This window comes from Siniperca chuatsi, linkage group LG20 (genome assembly GCF_020085105.1).
Source record: "Siniperca chuatsi isolate FFG_IHB_CAS linkage group LG20, ASM2008510v1, whole genome shotgun sequence".
In the NCBI taxonomy this organism is placed as follows: domain Eukaryota; kingdom Metazoa; phylum Chordata; class Actinopteri; order Centrarchiformes; family Sinipercidae; genus Siniperca; species Siniperca chuatsi.
In genome coordinates this window covers 7397637-7417957 of record NC_058061.1, presented here as the reverse complement: position 1 = coordinate 7417957, position 20321 = coordinate 7397637, and the positions used below count along the sequence as shown (strand labels likewise).

The window sequence follows — 20321 nt, the reverse complement described above, 5'->3', positions numbered from 1 at the left end:
TACCATGACACATGTAGATTATTAGCGGTGGGTTTTTGGAGACTTCAGGGACAGACTGTGATCCTGTGTAATATTTGCTCTGCAGATGTTTGCGGACGAGCTTGCACAATCAATTTCCCTTTAATTCCCCAGCCATCTAGTACTCCAAACCTGAAACCCTCCCCCCCTTTTTTTTCTCTGTTATACATGTGCATGCCTTTGAGAAACCATGCTGAGCTGGGTGTGTTTTGTTCTCTCTTATTACACACATCGATATGTGTAATGTCCACTTAAATAGAAGGAGTAGATAGAGGAGAAGAGAAAGAACACAGAAAAGGAGAAGTGGGAAAAAAACATGTTGTGGCCTTTTCCCTGCATTTTGTCTTAAGTATCTGCTGGGTTCCCCCCTTCCGTATCTAAGGAGTGTTTTGTGATTAGTATGCAGAAAGGAAGCTGATTTGCATAATTAAGGGCTACAGAGAAAAAGCAACAAAGTTTGTTAGTTTTACAACTAAGAGTTTAATAGTGTACAAAGAGTTATTCCTGCTCAAAATACTTTAAAAGTTAAAAGTTCATTGTTCAAACACATATCTTTGTTTTTGTTTTTCATTTTTTAGACACACGTGTAACTTTTTTAAAAGGAATCCAAAGCAGAGACAGATCCCATTAAAGTGGTTAATAATCACAGAAGTGGTAACAGTTAGTAACCTACACTTGGCACTTAAGAGTAGATTAATGTACTACACTGTTAATGGTCACACTCATAGTATACAAAAGGCACAGAAGGCAAGCAATGCTGATCTGAAGTTAATACAGAGAACTCAGAGACTCCAGTATATCAGGACATAGAGACATGATTACTAATGACACATGAAGGATAGTTATGTTCATCAAACGTTTCTCCGTAATAAGGCATAATGTTCTTATCTGAAAAGGTCATTTAATGTTATTTTCAAGTACAAAATAGAATAGAAAAATACATTATAAACTTGTTACAGATGTTATGACTCCATGATTTTTTTTTTGTGTCAAGGCATCGGTTGGTTTGTGTGTGTGTGTGTGTGTGTGTGTGTGAGTAAAACTGTACCACGCCCTCTGAGAAAGCGGATACTCATGCAAAAATATATATATGGACGACTTCATCTCCAACAAAACAATCAATCAAACAAACAAAAAAATTATAAAATATAACACTGTTCTCGAGGTATCCGAACCTCACATAAACATCTCAGACATTGTAGCTGCTGCTTCAATACTGCATTGCACTTCCAATTCAAATGAGCCACTTTTTTTTTTTTTTTTTTTGGCACTCAAATCTGAATTGAGAAGAGTTATGGATGTAAAGCCATAAAATACAGATGATGACAATTAGGCTGTGACACATTTCCTGCAGTCCTAATGAATCTGCATAAACCCAAATGACATAATTTCATGCTGGGTACAAACCCACGATGTAGTAGTAAAAGATTTAGGTCTAACAATGTTCCACCGTTCTCAATAAATAAAGGCACTGCTGTTCAAGCTCATACAATACTGTAGTGTGAAAAAGGCAAAGGCATTGTTGCGTAAGTCCTCTAGATTTAGACAAAAGAAGTGCAACCTTCCCTCTGTGTGTGTATCTGTACTGTACATGCTTGGCATTTATGCTGTATATGTTGTATCAGTATTGACTCAGATGCTTTACCTAATTAGAAAAACTCAGAGATACTTTGGCATTTTGGATTCCAGTTTGTTATTTTTCCTCACTGAGCACCTGTTGATTTATGGTGAAAAAGCTTCTGTGCTGGCATTTTACTTCACTGAACGGCTTTTTTTTTAGTATTCCTCGTTCAAATGGGTCAAGGAGAAATGGAAATCACACTACCTCTGGGGAAAGAAGCACAAGATAATATGCTCTTTCAAAAAAGAAAGTGACATTTTAAACACGTCATTGGAACCACACATTGGTGTTACATTTCAAGGGAAAGCGTGTTAATATGTGAATATTTTAACACCAGTGATGTTATAATGAAATTAATGTATGTTGGCCCCAAAAAGAAGCAATTCCTTTAAAGAGTGTGTATAAAAGTTTCCCATGTTAAGTAAGTAAGAGGTGCCCAATGAGGAAAAAATGCTTCAAAATATCAACATATCTCTTTTAGTTTAGTGTTTATGGAAGGTTTCTGTAAGTACAGTTACCATCATTATCAGTATAGTTACCATGTTATTAATAGTCATTATTATTGCATCACATGGACTGAGGGTACGGCAGCTCAGGGAGACAGTTTGGCACAGCCAGGGATTGGTTTAGGAGCCCTTCACTAGTTTGGGGCCTGTCCCCAGTAAAGTCTACTGGTTTTGCATGGCAACATCTGTTACAGATTGGGATTTCGACTGTCGATGGGCAGTCAACATTCTCAGACTGGCTTTGGACTTTTGGAAGGAAGGCACGTTTGGTAAAGTTTAGGTTAGGACTTGATGGGCGGAGTCCTGAGGTTTACTCCCATGATCGCTGTCGTCTGGGTGGTTGGTTAGACAGAAGCAGCCGGGTTGTTCCCAATGTGCTGGTCTGGTTGGCTGAGCTGGGGGAGTGGCAGGGCCGTGGGCCAATGAGCACGCCAGCGAGCAGAGATGGGTGGGTCATCAGTGGGCGGAAAGGTCAGAAGGTCAAGGGGTCATGGGTTAGTTGCCGTGGCAGCTAGAGTTAGACAGACAGAGACGGACAGACGTGGAAAGGAAACAAAAAGGGCACATAAAAGGGGACATAAAAAGAAAAAAGATAGAAGAGAGATTAGTGTCAGCTAGTGGCGTCAGGATGACAACAAGGCAGATCTACTGCAGTCACACAGCATGAGGGGCAGTACATAAGAGCTGCACAACACCTTCATGAGCCCTGCATAACCATTCAGAATGACTTACATCAACCACTGGGTGGTGACATAAGGAATGGCTGGTTAGCAATGCTCATATGTGCTCAAGAAGGTGTTTGCAGGGTTAAGTTTTAACGAGATACCCCGCCTGTCATGTGACTGCTGCTATAGTGATACTACTCATGCTAGCTGGGCTATGTCTAGCACAGACAGACAGTGAAACCATGGACAGAGAGGGAGACAGCATGGTTTCATGTGGGTGAGAGAGTGACCTTTATGTCGAGAGAAAAGTGTCTAGGCCTGATTAACTGATTATTGATTATGGTTTGATCTATTTGCTATGAAGTATTAGAAGAAGAGGCACCATAAGAGATAGTGATGAGAGGTTAAGAGATGGTGATTTTAGAGGAACTTAAGAAACAATTTAACAATAGACAGACTAACTACAAGAATTTAGAGGCTTTGGTTTTCTTTAGAGATTTTTTTCAATAGTCATCTTTATTGCCTTTTAGTGTTTTTTGTCCATCATGTACAACAAGAGCACCACCGCTCACATACACACATATATTGTAGCTAGCTAGTCCATTTCTATTGCATAAAACAGTCACGAGGCCTGTGAATCGAGAAGGTCACCTCATCTTAAATAGACAGAGCAAAACACTGCCTTCATTGCCACCTTTGTGGTGACTAAAACAGTAGTAGCTACACACCTTGAATAAAGTTTGAAGTTTACATGGAGACACTTCATCTATAAAAAGCATTGTAAAAACAAAAATAAAAATTTACAAACTAAAAAAAACTAAAAAATAAAATAAAATACTACAAGTATTTCCAAGCGATCTTGTTCCATAAGCTTCATATAAGCACTTAAATCCTTAAAATCCCTATATACAAATTTATTTTGCAGCTAAATACATGGTAACAGCACCACTCTGGCTAGGAAATATATGAAAGATGTAAACAGCCCCAATGATAAAGTCCAGTGGGCGACTGATAAGACCACAAACAACAGTATTTCATACAAAAGAGCTTGTAACACAGACTTCAGTAGTTATCACACGCTGTGTTTTAGTAGTAAAGACCAAAGATCATATTGAATTGAATGACCTTCAGAAAAAGACAATCACTGTTACTTTAAATGTCATATAGTCATTGGGCACAACACAGGATTTAATTAATAATAAAAAAAACATTTGTGGAAATCTACTGGAATGAAGTTGGGTATAAATAGAACTTCCCACAGTTATTTGTAGGGTCAAAAGTAGTAGTGAAGAGATAAAAAAAAGTTTTAAAAGTTTCTGAGAGACGACTCTAAATCCAGAGTCACAAGGACCGAGTCACATGAACGGAGCAATCCATTCTAATTGAGAGGGTCCCGGCCTGCAAGCCGTCCAGTTTATCTAACAGGCGAGCAAAGATAACCGCTGCAGCTGTCACCCCTAACATGGTTCCTCCCAATCTGCTCACTTATTTCCCTTTCACTGCAACAAATACTGTTTCACATTTTACACCGAAGCTGCTTCAGCGTGTGACCTTTTCGCCTGATACAGTTATTTCTTTTTTAGGCATGCCGTATTACAGACACATGTAAACTGAAATTGGTCCATTGGTCTGCATGCATGCACCCACACTAACACACACACATACACACACATAAAGTGGCTGGTGAGCTAACTAACCTCTGTCTGGGGTCACTACCCTTTGGTAAGGATGGATTCTCTTGTCGTGGCGTCGTACCTTAGTGGTCATGGCACCTGCTAACAGCCATTGACATCGCCAAAACAGAACACAGAAGGTTACTCATCAGAAAGACATCAAACAGTCCACCCATGGCACCAACATCAGTGAAACCAGGAATTTACAATTTAAGTTCAAGGCTGAGGGTGAAAATAAGTAAAAACATCTCGCTTCTAAGAGACAGAATTGTTGTTGTTTTGTGGTCTTCTGTTCTCGAAAGAAAATATTAATCCAAACCACTAATTTCTCACTAAGCTTCACTAGTAGATTCAACATCAGCTGTAAGCAAAGTCACTCTATAGCTCTGTGATTAAAATAAGCGTTAACATATATTAAATCACAAACAGCAGCGCTAAAATATCTATGGGAGTCACTAAAATGTGTTAAAGTTACAAGCGGAAGCTGAACTATTAAAAAAAGTTAAATAGCTGTCACACCACAACACTAGTCTGCTAATACAAAGAGGAAATGAACAGGAATGGACACTTGACTACAGAATGACTGTCGAGGAATCTGTCATCCTAAAGTATGAGCAAACGTTGAGTGTTTGCTCTGTTTGAAAAGTATGTTGGGGGGGTGTCTCTGCAAGCCAGTCCGTGTGTGTGCTAGGAAGGGTTGCTATCGCTTAGCCTTTGGTTGGGAAAGCCATACCTGCAAAAACACAGGGAGAAGGGACTGTTAGCCCAGCAATGAGCATCTGCATGCATCAATATTTGTTGTGGATGTATTACAAGAGCTGGATATGGCTGCCAATTTGTCCCAGTGGCAAACCGTGGTACTGCAACAAAAAAAAATCCCCCGTGGCCTCGAGTTCTGCCACCTAACCTGACAATAACACACAATATCGGGTTTTTAGTCACATCGTGCCGTTAAGTCATGTAAAGCTTCGGGCTTGGCTTGGGTTTGGTTATTTTGTAAACTGTAAAGAAATTCAACAGTAACTATCCTCTGCCTCCATGCATGTCATGTATTGCAAGTAGATACACACTTCCCAGTGGGAGGTCAAGCTTCTCTTTTTCATGTCTCTCAGGTCCTGTCTTATTGTGCTTTATGTGAATGTTGTAAATTAATCTTGTGAGTGCTTTTATGTGACTGTGTTAACTTCTCCACACTGCCATTTAAGCCAGGTCTCACTTATAAAAGAGATAATGTATAAAAGTGAAATAAATATGTGTGACAGAGGGTAGCCCATGTGTTGCTTTAGCCCGGTGAGCTACTAGTTAGTAATGGATTAAATTTGGTTCTCAAATTTGGCAGTACAAGACAGGTTAAGTGTATAGACTGTTTGGCTCAGTCAAGTCAACACTTACTGTGTGTTCAAACAGAACGTGAATTTTAGAGGCAGCGAGATTGAATACAAAGCCAATGCAAAGACGCGATTACACACAAATTCGCCTGTGCGGCACAAATTAATGCAAACGTGCGTCTGTGTAAGTTGGAAATGTTTCAATTTGAGCGAAAAATTTGCGCTTATTCCAAGTGCTTTATGAATCTGCTTCATAAACATACACAGACAAGATGTAAAAGGAGAGAGACTGGAGAGAAAGAACAGAAAGAGTCACAGACACACAGAGAGAGATGGTTGGTGCGTCTGTGGCTCGCTAGCTTACAGCTAACATCTGTACAGTTGGTACACTGGCTGTTTGGGGTGAATAAACAGGCTGCACAAAAAGTCATGCGGTCAGATTTGCAAACAATGCTTTGCTTTCTGTCTGAACACACCGTTATAGACGTAGGTACAAGCCAAGCCCGACCAATGCCAGTGCAGAACTTTACTGTGGCGCAAAAAGCATTTTACAGATAAACTTCCATATATAAGACTGTTGACGAACAACAAAACAAGACCAATTATGACTCTTTGTATTATGAATTTGTAGACCATGAAAGTTTAATATTTGTAAATCTTTCTTAGAGTCTAGAAATGCTATTTTTCTGTGTGAGATGTCATCTCAATGTAAAGTCTATGGGACAAGCGGGTGGGGCCAGGGACAGAGACACAAATGGAAAGGTTTTTTGGCGTATGCGATTGGTGAACAGCTTTCATTGGAGTCCAGTATCCAGTTCTCATAATACATCCATTGACTATGTATGAAAGTGATGAACGTTTGATTTCTAAATACCTAAAACTCCAGTTGAGTCAATCGGGTATTCCAATATGGAGGGCGTGAGTGTGTAAGGATACTCGTAGGGCGTGTAGATGATTCCGGATTCGGGCCCTTGCTGCACCAGCGCTGGGTGCGGATTGCCGCCCTGCACGAGGGCTGAGCTCTGGATCTGACGGATCAGAGGCATGAGGGTCGGCGTGTTGACGGGGGCAGGGTTGCGCAGGCTGGGAGGCAGGACGGGTGTCGGGCCTGTGATGATCCGAGGTGCCTGAGGGGTCGCTAGAGGGAAGGCGGCAGTGGCTGTGCGGCACACAAACATACAATAATGCAAGTATGCGCACACCCACACACGAGTACACACAAAGCGCACACACATAGACAGGGAAGAAGAGGAGAGGACAAACAGACTATTTAACAGGAGAAACAGAGGCATTGTTCATATATACAGCGGACTCCTGTACCGAGACCCCTCCTTTGTCACCCACAAACCCTCCTCCACATGTTAGCTATGATGTCATTCTTACGCGTCTTGACATTGGCATCTCTGTACGTCCCGTTGAGAATGGCCAGCTCCATTAACTGCATTTTCTTCAGGTTGTCCTCCCCCTCAGCCTACACCAACACAAGCAGAGCAGCACAATCAGCTTCCTTAGAGTCATTCAGCCATTTGAGAAGTGAATGAATGAACTTTTGTGAGAGTCTGGTCAATAAGTCAGCAAATGTTACAGTATGCTGAAACTAATTATGATTCAATTTAAATGTTTTCTAAAGGAGAAAAAAACTCTGCATTTTTGTATTTGTTATAAATCTAACAATGTCTGAAATGGAGTTGACCAGACCTTGAACACAGCCACTGCACCACACAGGACATATTCAGTGTCAAACACGCTAGCTTCTCAGCTCCAGTTACAGCTCGGTGACAAGGCTAACTGATTTACAGTCAGACAGCAAGGTCACCTGGGTTAATCTAACACATATCATTAACTTGACCCTCCACACACACATTCACAAACAGATTAACAGGTGTTCCACTCCTGATTGCCCATAGACACTTGTTACATCCTTTTACTTTTAGGGGTTGGCAGATACCGTGCTGTGATTGAAGCGGGAAGTGACGGCTGATTGCCGCAATAGAAATCCCCCTGCTGGTCTTTTCAGTCTGTTACTATTGTTGCAGATAATGCAGAGTTTAAAAAAAAGGAAGGAGCCTTACGATTTCAAAATATGTGCTTTTGTGATTGCGTGTCAGACGGGGATAATTTAGAGAGTGTGTGTCCTTGTGTCTGTATGTCCACGTTTGTGTAATTTTCCAATGTGTTTCTAATTTGTCATCATGTTTGTGCACATTTATGCATGTATGTATGTCTGTAGGGGGGAAGTAGGTGGGCTGGAGAATGTGAGAAATGTTGAGGAGTGCAATCAAAATGTCCTCTTGTGTGGACAACAAAAAAAAAAAAAACAAGAGAGAAAAAGGAATACTGTAGCCAGTAGTTGGGAATGAAGTGAGTTGTGAACGAGTGAAAGGAGTGATGGAGTGGGGAGAACAAGTGAACAGACTCTCCATTCATTCCCTCAGCCTTTCAAACAACCCGGGGTTACCATGGAAACCCCTTTATGCGTGTTCCCTAATTACCCTAACCCCTTACACATACTCTCTCATACACACAGAGACATACACACACAAAAACACAAAAAAGACACAAACACACACACACACACACACACACTTTTTGGACTGACAATCCCCTTCCCCCTTCCATGCATACCAACACAGTGAACTCTCATCCAGTCACACACAGTTTTTCCATCAGTCCAGTCCATAATATTTGATGCTGAGGGGTTCAGACTGATACTCACAGCGGGCACGAGAAGTTTCTTGACCTCGTTGATGGCCCGCTGGAGTTTGATCTTGGCCCGGTTGTGTGTGTCCTCCACTGTGATCAAAACGTGGAGGTCCTCACTGAGGTGCTCCCAGTTGGGCTTCCCTCGGTTCATCTCCTCCTGAAAAACATTGTAAAAGCTCTGTTTGAATGCGCCACACAAGCTCGTTCCAATACTGCGGAGAGGGAACAGTATTTCACTTTTCTTCTTGTTTGGCTCAGTTTTTGGATCGGCCTCAAACCACACAAGGCTCAAGGTTGTGTAATGCTGCTTTGGAAGCGTTATCAAACTCATGTTGCTCTTCAGTGGTTACACTAGTTTGGTGTTGCATTTTATTGAAGGCGCTCAGATTCTTTTGGTAACATTTCCCCAAATCCCACCATTCTTTGCCACTGGCTTTTCCCCTATTTCTCTCTCATTTTATCAAAACTAGTACCGAAAAAATTAGTCAATTCATTGATATTCAGATGATGATTCGATGATAACATAATAACAGCATTTATGAATACTATTTTAGCAAGTAATCATCAAGTAGAAATGCCAAATATTGACACTGTTGCTGGTTGTATTTGTTGGTCTCCTTCCCTGTTGTTCATATAACAAAACAGGAGCACATTACTATTCTTCAGATTGTTTTGGATAACTTTGTGTTCCAAATAGTTATAAAAAATGCCATTTGCTTTCTTCCTGATAGTTAAATTGAGTGATACCACTCTCATATCGATCTGCTAAATATGAAGCTACAGCCAGGAGACGGTTAGCTTAGCTTAGCATAAAGACTGTAAACAGCCAAACCGGGTCTCTCCAATAATAATAATAATAATAATAATAATGAGGATCTCAGGTTTGTATGGGATTAAACATTCATTGATATACTCAGGGGCCAGTCACTTAAAAGTGATGATTAATGATTATTTAAAATCTATTCTAAAATGCACAGGTAGCCAGTGTAATGAAGCTAAAATTGGTGTTATATGTGCTCTTTTGTTAGAATTAGTGAAGAGTCTTGCAGCAGCCTGTTGAATTAACTGAAGACTGAAATGGTTGTGTTTGCTTAAGCATGAGTAGAGTGTATTACAGTAGTCTAGACGAGATGCGATGAATGCATGAATGACAATTTCCAGGTTCTTGGGAGACAGAAAGGACAGGATCTTAGAGATTCTGCGTAACTGGGAAAAACAAGACTGGACAATTATTATAACATGCTGATTGAAGTTAAGATTATTATCAGTTAGTAGTGATACAGGTGGAGAATGAACCAAGTTGTGGTAAGATGTGATTACGTGGGGGGTCTGGGCCGATGATAATGACTTCGGATTTGTCTACATTTAGGTATGTTTTGAGAGTGATTAATTGGTTACTGGTGGGGTCGATAGAGAAATAGAGTTTTGTGTCATCTGCGTAAAAATGGAAACTAATATTGTGTCTGTGACTTATGTGTCCTAGTGGTAACATGTAAATGGAGAAAAGCAGGGGGCCAAGGACTGACCCCTGAGGTACTCCACAAAACAAAGATTCTGTGGAAGACCTCAATCACCAATAGCAACACTAAAAGTCCTATTTCTGAGTAAAACGAATAAAACCAGTCTAACACAGTGCCAGAGATGCCAACCCATTTTTTAAGGTGGTGAATTAAAATTGAATGATCTATGGCATCAAAAGCAGCAGTGAGATCTAAAAGTATTAAAATAGATGAGTGGCCAGAGTCAGCTGCTAAAAGAAGATCATTGAGCACTTTGAGGAGTGCAGTCTCTGTGCTATGGCCCACTCTGAAGCCTGACTGAAATTTTATGACCTTATAAAAAAAACAACTAGGCCACCCCCTCGGCCAGTTAATCTGGGCTGGTTCAGGTAGGAGCAGCCAGGGGGACAAGTTTCAACTAGGGGAACTATATTATCCTGGGTCAACCAAGATTTGGCGATCAGAAAGAAATCAAGATCATTACTGACAATAAAATTGTAACATAAAAATGATTTGTTAGGAAGGGATCTGACATTAAGACCAAACTTAATAGTGAAGAGGGTGGGCTGAACAGCATCCAGTATTGGTTTACACTTAATTGAAATGAGACTGCTATTGACATTTGAGTGATTTTTATTCCTAAAATTTAACTTAGTCCTGGGCAGTCTGGATTGGTTGTTGATCAGCACAGGATATGGGATAGGGGCCTGCTGAGAAATATGCCAGTCAGATAAATTAGGTAAAGATTCCCTCTCATTTGACACAAATCACGTCACCCCATGTCTGGATAGATGAATGCCATCCCATCTAAGCAAATGTTCTTCCTTCCAAAATGAATCAGTAATAAGTGGTCAATAAAATCAACCAGCAGCAGTACAGAAAGTCTGTAGCCAGGAATGCAGACTGAAAAGGTGGCTAAAATGTCCAGAGCTCTTCCTCAAGGTAGGAATTGGACCAGACAGAATACAGGTCTTTCCAAGGCTTTCAACAGTGGTCACTAATGACTTGAACTCGTAGTGGAGTTTAACCGATTGTCTCCTCATGACGTCATTGTCGACAAACACAGTGTGGACAGAGGTATGCAAATCAATGATAGCAAGGGTTTGTTCAATTATTTCAGCAACCTCAAAACCGGAGAAACAGCAACGTTAGTACTTCTATACCTGTGTGCATTGACGTGATAGTGAGCAGCTGTAACGAAAGAGTTTCCCTCGGGGATCAATAAAGTATTTCTGATTCTGATGCCGCCAGTTGTCTGGATGAATAGAGTGGTACCTCTGCATTGACTGCAAAGATGTGGGCCGAAGAGCTGGGTGCAGCGGAGGGGTCAGACATCCGCGGACACTTGGATACAGGGGAGAGGTCTGGAGAGTGGCCAGAGGAGTTGGAGACACACGTCCTGATTAGGGGTGCACTCCTATGGTCAGCAGGGAGCGGGAAAGATGGGACCACGATGTCCTCTTTGTCGTCCTCCAGGTCGGCTAGGGGTTCAAAAGGGTTCGACAACGGGAAGACGGTGTCATCTGCCACAGGGTCATATAGTGGGACCGATATTTTTTTAATCCTTTTGACCACTGAGGCCCACGTAGTTGTCTCTCTAGTCTGAGGTAGCTCCATTTACTGGATTCAGCTTGGCTAACCGGGACTTCAACTGGATTTGTTGCTGAAGAAGATCATTCATCAAGCCTTCAGTTTGCTGGAGATCTTGTCTGATACTGGAAAGCTCAGATATGCCCATCGTTGTATGTTGCCCAGTCACTCAAGTGGAGAACCACGACCTTGGTGAGATGGCAAGCCAGTGTTTGTTTTTAGCCAACTGCTAGCTTGGAGAGTGGCTGACTAGCAGTAGATAGGCTGCTGGCTGGGCTAGTCCAATGGTTACAAAATCCACCTAATATCATCTCTAACGCTCCCCAATTAATAAATTACATCTTTGTTTATTTCGTACAGAAAAGTTTTTTAAAAAGTGTAAAAATGACAAGTTGTGGTTTTATAGGGGGTTCAGCTGCCAATATGCCTCTTCAGAAGTGGTTGTCAGATGGTCAAATTGCTTCGGAAACACCCTCCCCCCACACCTTTCTAACGTCAGATTGGAGGGGCTGTGTCCAACCATTTCTATAAATTTCCGAAACCGACAATCCGACGTTCACACCCACTTCAAGCCAGTTTTGGCCAGCTGTGTGGAGGTGAGAAAGTAAGCTAGGTGTGAACTTCTCTCTAACTCTCTTTTAATTTGTTATACAACTATTTCACTGTCACTTTTCATGTGAACAGCCGAGTGCCACACTATGAAGTCTTCCAGGACAGACTGTTTGAAAATGTGCGCCGTTAACTCCATATTTAAACTATATCGCGTCTCCCTCCTCTCTATGACGGCCAGCTTTTTACTTCGCCTTCAAGTGTGGCCGTTCGGAATAACTATAAACACTTAAAATTAAAAGCACGTTGTACAAACTAGTTCTGTTTGAGTATAACCTGACCTTTATGTGCTTGAACTATTTCTTGGCCGGGCGCAGTGACTAGCCAGGCTAGCTGTTTCCCCCTGCTTCCAGTCTTTATGCTAACCTAATCTCCTGGTTGTAGCTTCATATTTAACAGACAGAGATGAGAGTGGTGTTGATCTTCTCATCTAACTTTTGGCTATAAAGCAAATGCAAGTATTTCCCAAAATGTTGAACCATACTTTTAAGTACAGCTTTACAGAGTTGCTAACGTGGCTGTAAAGTCTTTAAATTGTATAGCCTGAACTCTCAGTTCATCAAAAAATCTTAATAGATTAATCTAAAATGAAAATAAGTGTTAGTTGCAGCCCATGTTAAAACTGAACTTATGAAGTCTTCTGTCTCAGTATTGTGTGCTGGGACATTGTATCCTCTGTGGATGTTTTGTCAAGTGAGATGTATCGTTTTGAAAAACACCAAAAGTCAACATCTTTCTCTTCTCTCCCCCTGTTGCCTCCCACTGTGTCTCTGTTTTCCTTCCTCTCTGTCTCTGTGTGTGTCTGTGTGTGTGTGTCTCTCTCTCTCTCTCTCTCTCTCTCTCTCTCTCTGAGGGGCGTGCGGGGTAGGGAATGTTCTGGAGAGAGAGGGTGGGTTGGAATGCTGGACTTGCTCCACCTGCCGTTTGGAAGGCTTGAGCCGACTCCGTCCAACAGCAAACACCAGGGGAGAGGAAGGGAGAACAGATGGACTGAACACCAGGAAAGGGGAGAAAAACTGAGCACCAAAAACTCATTGTGAGAGAAGGGTGGATAGATACTGTAGATAGACAGACAGATAAATAGAAAGACAGACAGACAGACAGACAGACAGATAGACAGATAGACAGATAGATAGATAGATAGATAGATAGATAGATAGATAGATAGAAGAATGGGCTGAGTGTTTTCATGTGTCTGCAACCAACTCTCTCTGTCTCTCAAGGTCAAATAATTTCTCAATCAGCGAGAAACATTAGTATTGAAGTCCATTACTTGCTTTTTGTAACATGGTGGTTTTGTCTGTTTTAACTGTTCCTTGCATCTGTTACATTTTTATTTTAACCCTGTTTGGTGTTTAAAGGGCCACGGGCAAAAACAGGTTTTTGCATGTTTCAGCACTTTTCTACAAGTCATATACTCCATATTACTGCTGAACATTTTCCTAAGCAAATCATGATTATTTCAATATTTAATATATAATAATATATAATATGAATGTATCCTTCACAGCCTGCAGGCTGCTAATGGATTCCATTCATGTCAAAGTTGCTGAAAGTCCTCTCAAACACTACTGAACATCATGTCCTCATTTATTTTTGTCAGTTTTGCTATTGCTGAGTGGTAATGCATTTACAAATGAGCAATTTGAAGCACATCAAGAATAATTTGACGATAATAACAATAATGAAAGTACACGTAATGTTCAGCGTGATGTCTTAACCAAAGTTTCCGCAAGTTGATCTTTTAGACCATGCTAAAATGAATGGAAACCAATGGCTGCCTAGATGTTGGGCAAAGTGAAAAAGCTATTTAAATGAATAGTTTGAAATTTTGTGAAATAAACGTATTTGCTTTCTTGCAATGACTTCTGAGAAGATTGACACTACTCTCATGTTTGTACATTAACTATGAACCTACAACCAGCAGCCGGTTAGCTTAGCTTAGCATAAAGACTGGAAACAGGGGGAAACAGCTAGCTTGGCTCTGTCTGAAGGTAACCACTAAAGCTCAGTGATTACTCACTAATTAACACGTTATTTCCCATTTGTTTATATCCGCACAAAAACTGCAGCGTAAAAAGGACAAGTTGCGGTTTTTACAGAGGCTATGTGTGGGATTATTTCTTGGCCGGGTGCAGTGAGTTCCTGGAGTCTCTGGTTATGACAAGACTTTGAGGATTTTGTTATCTGCGGACAGAGCAAGGATAGCTGTTTCCCCCTGTCTCCAGTCTTTATGCTAAGCTAAGCTAATTGTCTCCTGGCTCTAGCTTCATATTTAGCATACAGACACAAGAGTGGTATCAAAGTGTATTTCACAAAATGTCGAACTATTCCTTTAAATAAATATGCAATGTGAACATGCAAAAACATTCCTGTGGTCTATTAAAGAGCCATACAAATGAAACTGACTTGAACGGAAAATGAGAGAGACAATAAAAGCATGTATCTTGTGCATTTTTGTGTATGTACCTTCTTCTTGTCTCTCATGGAGCCCTTTCCTCGCACCATAATCTTGCAGCCGGTCTCTGCCTCCAGTTGTTTGGCCGTCAGTCCACGTGGGCCCAGGATCCTCCCTACAAAGTTAAACTACACAAAAGAGCAAAACACACTGATAATAAAACAAGGCCAGAAGGAAGAAACACACGTTTTACATCACAGACTCAAACTGTCTTTTTACAATGTGTGTGCATTTGCATGTGCTGTGTGTGAGCTGTGCTTTTGAGGTTTGTGCATCTGTGATGTGTTTGTGTTACTAAGAGACAAAAATAGCTCATTATATGGGTGCTGGTGGCATGACAGGACAGCACCGTTCTCTTAACCTTATCTGTCACTAAGACTGAGTGATTAACTAGACAGCTGCCCCTCTGTGTGTGTGTGTGTTTGTTTCTTTGCCACTATCCCTCTGTCTCTTTCTTCTCTTATAACATTTGCCCAGCCTCATCCTATTTTTTTTTTTTACTCCATTGAAGTACTTAAGTCTCCCCGAGTTTAACCTAATGTCCACTTCTGTAACAGTTGCAACACATTCACTCTGGCCTCTACGATGACCCTCGACTCTCACCAACGCACACACACACAAATCCAGATAGAGGAACTGCTCTCTAAATTTAAACTTGATCTCAGCCGTTTTCCAATGCACTCCTGTGTGTGTGAGTGTGTGTGTGTGTGTGTGTGAGTGTGTGTGTCCTGTTAGTCTTCTATCATGTGAGTGAGGACAGCTTGTCATTGTATTTGGTGATTGGCGAGCTGATGCATGGAGAAAATCATGTGAGCCATTCAATCTGGATCAACGCTACTCATATTGAAGTGCTTAACTGTACTTGGCGTGGGCAGGGATGTACTGGATGGTAAAGTCTTCACTTCAGTCCACTTGCCTTTAAATTTGGGGAAAATAATCCACCTTTTTAAGCTCACATAAATATTTATGGTTAATCTTATGGCTAATAATTGTGTCGCAGTGAGGGATTTTACATCTGAATATTGCCTTTTTGAGAAAACAAAACTTATATTAACTGAATCTTAAAATATCATAGTAAATTATCAATTTTTATCTTATTGGAAACACTGGCCAGGGTTCATTATTGATCTATTTTAAGTGTAGATTACATCATTGGGTGTGAGCAGAGATGATCTCAGAATGAAATCAGCTTTTAGATAAAATGCAAAGCGTCCCCGTGATTAAAAGCCTCACTGATCTTCTAGCAGCCTTTCCGTAACTAAGAGGATATAAAGTGACAACAGTGAAAAGTAAACAGAAACTTGTCTAAAAGGGCAAAGGTCATGGATTTGTCCACTCACATCTGGGTACTCTTTGACCGGCACGTAGAGTTTCTCCTGCAGCTGAGCCACGGGGCCGATAGCTTCGGGAAGCTCCTCCATGTCCCGCCCGTTGAACATGCCACCATTCACTGTGTCGTTGTACATGTCCTTGCGTACCCTGCCAATTTCTGGGAGACAGAGACGGAGTAAAGTTGAGTAAATTTAACTGAGGACTTCCAGGAAAATGTCACATTTTTTCAGACTGTCACCGCTGTCACCAGAATTACAGGAGTGTGACAGCAGACAGTTAGACAATCAGACAGATAGACAGGGAGGCAGGGAGACATCACATTCACCACAATGTAGAATCTAACCACTCAATGCTTTGTAATCAGGACTGATTACAAAGCATTTCACTCAACAGTGTGTGTTCAACACACACAGTTCTCTCTTTCATTAATAGTAGTAAATACTATTATTAATAGTAGTAAATATTGCAAGGAAAAAACATTCATGTTAGTGGAGGTCACAGTGACCTACTCTATCCACCCGTGTTTATAAGGTTCTGGCACAGTTAGAAAAGTTATTCAACAAACATATAGACAAGCCATCGAAATTCAAAGAAAGCAATAGGGCTGCTACTAATTTTCAATTTTGATTTATCTGCAGATCATTTTCTCAATCAATCGATAAATCTTCTAGTCTATAAAATGCCAAAAAATAGAGAAAATTCCCCACCACATTTTCCCATAGTCCTTGTTGACATCTTCAAATGTCTTTTTTTGTCCGACCAATAGTCCAAAACCCAAAGACATTCAGTTTACAAACAGAAAAAAATCTACAAATTATCACATTAGAGAAGCTGCAACCAGAGAACTTTTGGCATTTGTGCTTAAAAATAACTTAAACGGTAATTTTTTTGGCTTAGGTTTGGTACAGAAGCACCATCATAAATGAGACTAAGAGTGTCTGTCTGTCTGCTTGTTTAGTGTTGTCTCAATGACCGATGCTAGCCTCTGATGCCTTTGTAATGACACGCTAGCACAATAATAACTGACTACTGCACTACACAAACACATACACACAGAGCCCTGGCTTGAACTCACACACACACACACACACACACACACACACACGGTGGAATAACTGCCTTGAGGCACAAATATCATCTGACCTAAGCAGGCTGACAGGCATGTCTCCCTGCTCTGAGAGTGATAAGTCTGACCGTAATAACTACAGTAGTACGCTATAATTACAGCCACAGCCACAGTGACAATGATGATCCTCTAATAACCCATTCTGACCTGTTACAGACCAAAAGTGACAATTAAAAAACACACACATACACAAACAAATCTGCACAGACAAGCAGGGCTTTTGTCAAACTTCAGTTAAAACAGGGAGCAACTTGCTGAAGGAAAGTGAGAAGTGAAAGAAGAACAAGAGTCGAAGGAGAGAAAGATAAAGGAGGGAGCTGTAGCAGGCCTTATCTTAACACTTCAACCTGTCATTGGTTTATATATAGACTGGACTTGGCCATAGTGTTTCCAGATATGCCACAAACATGCACCCTGACAATATGTTTGACTGGCAGGCTTTCGTATTACCCTGCACAAACTTTTTGGTTCTGAGCCCCTGTCCACATAACTCAGGCAGATGACACAGCCAGGCTGAAAATGAGCATGGCACAATGCCTTTCATTCTAACTGTGGGTGTCACATTATCATGTGTGAGGGATGAATGTGCTCGGCTGTCAGTCTCCAACATGAACACAAGTAGAGACGTTAAGGTGTCCTATTTGTCAGGCCCTAGAGGTCGTCTGGTATGAGAGCAACCTTGCTGCGTCATGAGACTTGTCACAGAGCACAAAGTCAGGACCTTGGTGATCCTGATGTGCAACAACAGTAACAACAACAACAGGCCCCTTGGCATCTTGTAGCAACTGTTAGAAAATCACATTCAAAGAAGGGACACTTTTAAAAAAAAGAAGAAATTATGCCACTTTTAAAGACTGGACATTTGTTGCAATGCTGTCTTTTATTGTTATTTCAGAACTGCTTGCAAATATGTTAGATATCAACAAGTAAAGTGCATTGATCAGTTGTACAGAGAGCATGTCTCGGGGCCTGTAAGCAGCCTCAAATCAAGAATTTTACACAGTGACATGTTCTCGCTCCTGCTCAGGGATGGGCTGCAGCATTCACATAAGCCTGCGCATTAGGTCACTGGGAAAGACTAACAACTGTCTGTTTGTTCCCATCACCAACTGCCCTTGTGTGTGTGTGTGTGTGTGTGTGTGTGTGTGTGTGTGTGTGTGAGAGAGAGAGAGAGAGAGAGAGAGAGAGAGAGAGAGAGCTCATCTGCTGCTTTCAACAAATTAAAAATGTGACTGAAGGCAAAGGACACATCCTATTCACACGTCTAGTTTTAAATTCAGGTTTATTATGAATTTACAACCGCAGCTCTATGAATGAATTCAGTGAAAAGTCACCTAAATACAATGTGAGTGTTTAAAAATTCATAGCACCTTTCAGTGTTGGATTGGATGGCATTACTGTCACGTTTCCGGTGAGTCAGTAGGGACGTCCTGCGGTTAATGACTATTCAATAATTTGAGGTTAGTTTTATTAACATTGAGCATCAAACTCAACGTGTCTAACCAAGAAAAGATGGAACAATTTCCTCTGAAGTGTCACAAGTGGCTAAAGTCTCTAAGGAGGGGGGTAAAAACCCCAAAGAGAAGCCGAGTTACCTTCATCCAGCAGCCGCTCCAGATGCGTGAAGATGCCGCTGAAGTTGGGCAGGGAGCTCATCACCTTCCTGTCGTTCATCAGCTGCATTAGATAGTCCGGGTTGGACTTGGGTCTCTCCTTCACCTCTGTCTCCCCGACCATGGCTTATGCTTCTGCAATAAAGTGACCTAGCTAGTCGAAAAACTTATGGGGAAAATGTTAAAAGACACGCCCCGACAAGCGATGCGAGGACCCCTGGGGATTCCACCGGCAGCGACCCGCTGACCGCCTCTGTAGCCGATCAAACTCAAATCTCAGCTCCGGTTAAATCGACTGTCCTTCGGTTAACGTTTCGTATGTGTGCCCTCTCTTCTTCCAAACGGTCCCCCCCTCTGTCCGACTCTCTCCAGAGTTTGAAAAAGTTCCTTTATGAGGGGAGTTTGGCTCTGTTTGACACTTCAGGCGACACTTTAACGGACTCCACGCACTTCTTTAACGGCTTCAAATCTACCGTCAACTAGTGTCCTCCGTAGCGGCTCCTCCGTTTGTGTCCGCCCGGTGTGTCGGTATTCTGCAGCGGGGATCGAGTCCCTATCATATGATTACAGTATAGCAGCACGAGTGGGCTGTCAAGAGCGCGCGGCGCGTCGCCGCTTCAGAAGGGAGGAGGCTCGTGCTCGTGCCCTCAGCAGCCCCTCGTAGCCTCCGCCTGTCTCTCACGCGCACACACACACGCACACAGACACCCTAAGCCCACAGTATAACAATATAACAGCTCCATATAGGTATGCACACCTGTTACTGTCCATCACGTGTCCTTTGAAGTGTGTGTGTGTGTGTGTGTGTGTGTGTGTGTGTGTGTGTGCGTGCGTGTGTGTCCAGGTTCTGACACAATTAGTCGTTTAATTGATTGGTCCACTGCCAAAAAATTAAAATTATTGACAACAATTTTGATAACTGATTAATCACTTAAGTCACTTATCAAGCAAAAAATGCCAAATATTCTCTGGCTTTTCTCTGTTTTAAATCATTGCAAATTAAATATTGTTTGGTTTTGGTCTGTTGGTAAGACAATACAAGTAATTGAAAGAGGTCACCTTGGGCTCCAGGTGGCCCCAAGAACTGTACTTCAGCTCACTTATGAGGTGCTTGTACTTTACTTGAGTATTTTCCATTTTATGAAACTTTAGCTTATACCTCTATATTTCAGAAGGAAATGTTGTACATTTTACTGCAACTAGGCTACCCATTATCAGTAATGGAGCAAGTATTCATATCTTCTACTTAAGTAAAAGTACCAATACAACAATGTAGAATACACAATTACAAGTGAAAGTCCTGCATTCAAAATCCCGCTTCAGTAAAAAAAATATTAGCAGCAAATTAGACTAAAGTATCAAAAGTAAAAGTACTGGTTCTGCTGAAAATGGCCCCTGTCACTGACATATAGTTATATATTACATTGTTAGATTGTTTGCTGATGTATTAATTTACAAGCAGCATTTTAGTGTTGTAGCAGGTGGAGGTGAAACTAGATTTAACTACTTTATTTACTGTATAGTTTGGTAGTTTAGTCTAGTGGTTGGCAACCTAGGGGTCGGGACTGCCTCCAAAGGGC

The 20321-nt window shown here is 41.4% G+C and overlaps 1 protein-coding gene across 6 annotated transcripts; it reads right to left on the bottom strand.

Annotated features, from left to right (window-relative positions):
• Positions 1 to 478: 478 nt before the first annotated feature.
• Positions 479 to 19334, bottom strand: qki2 (QKI, KH domain containing, RNA binding 2). 6 transcript variants are annotated; one of them, XM_044177792.1, is made up of 9 exons: positions 18724 to 19334; positions 16011 to 16159; positions 14682 to 14798; positions 8528 to 8671; positions 7195 to 7282; positions 6686 to 6970; positions 5217 to 5240; positions 4508 to 4585; positions 479 to 2656 (listed from the first exon to the last, which is right to left on the bottom strand). In XM_044177792.1, the coding sequence occupies exons 1-9, from the start codon at positions 18863 to 18865 to the stop codon at positions 2634 to 2636; spliced, it is 1050 nt and encodes a 349-aa protein (XP_044033727.1). In that variant the 5' UTR covers positions 18866 to 19334; the 3' UTR covers positions 479 to 2633. The 6 variants fall into 6 exon arrangements, with proteins under 6 accessions (XP_044033727.1, XP_044033728.1, XP_044033729.1 ...); XM_044177793.1 differs by having other exon boundaries at positions 4508 to 4582; XM_044177794.1 differs by lacking the exon at positions 5217 to 5240 and having other exon boundaries at positions 18724 to 19333.
• Positions 19335 to 20321: the final 987 nt, after the last annotated feature.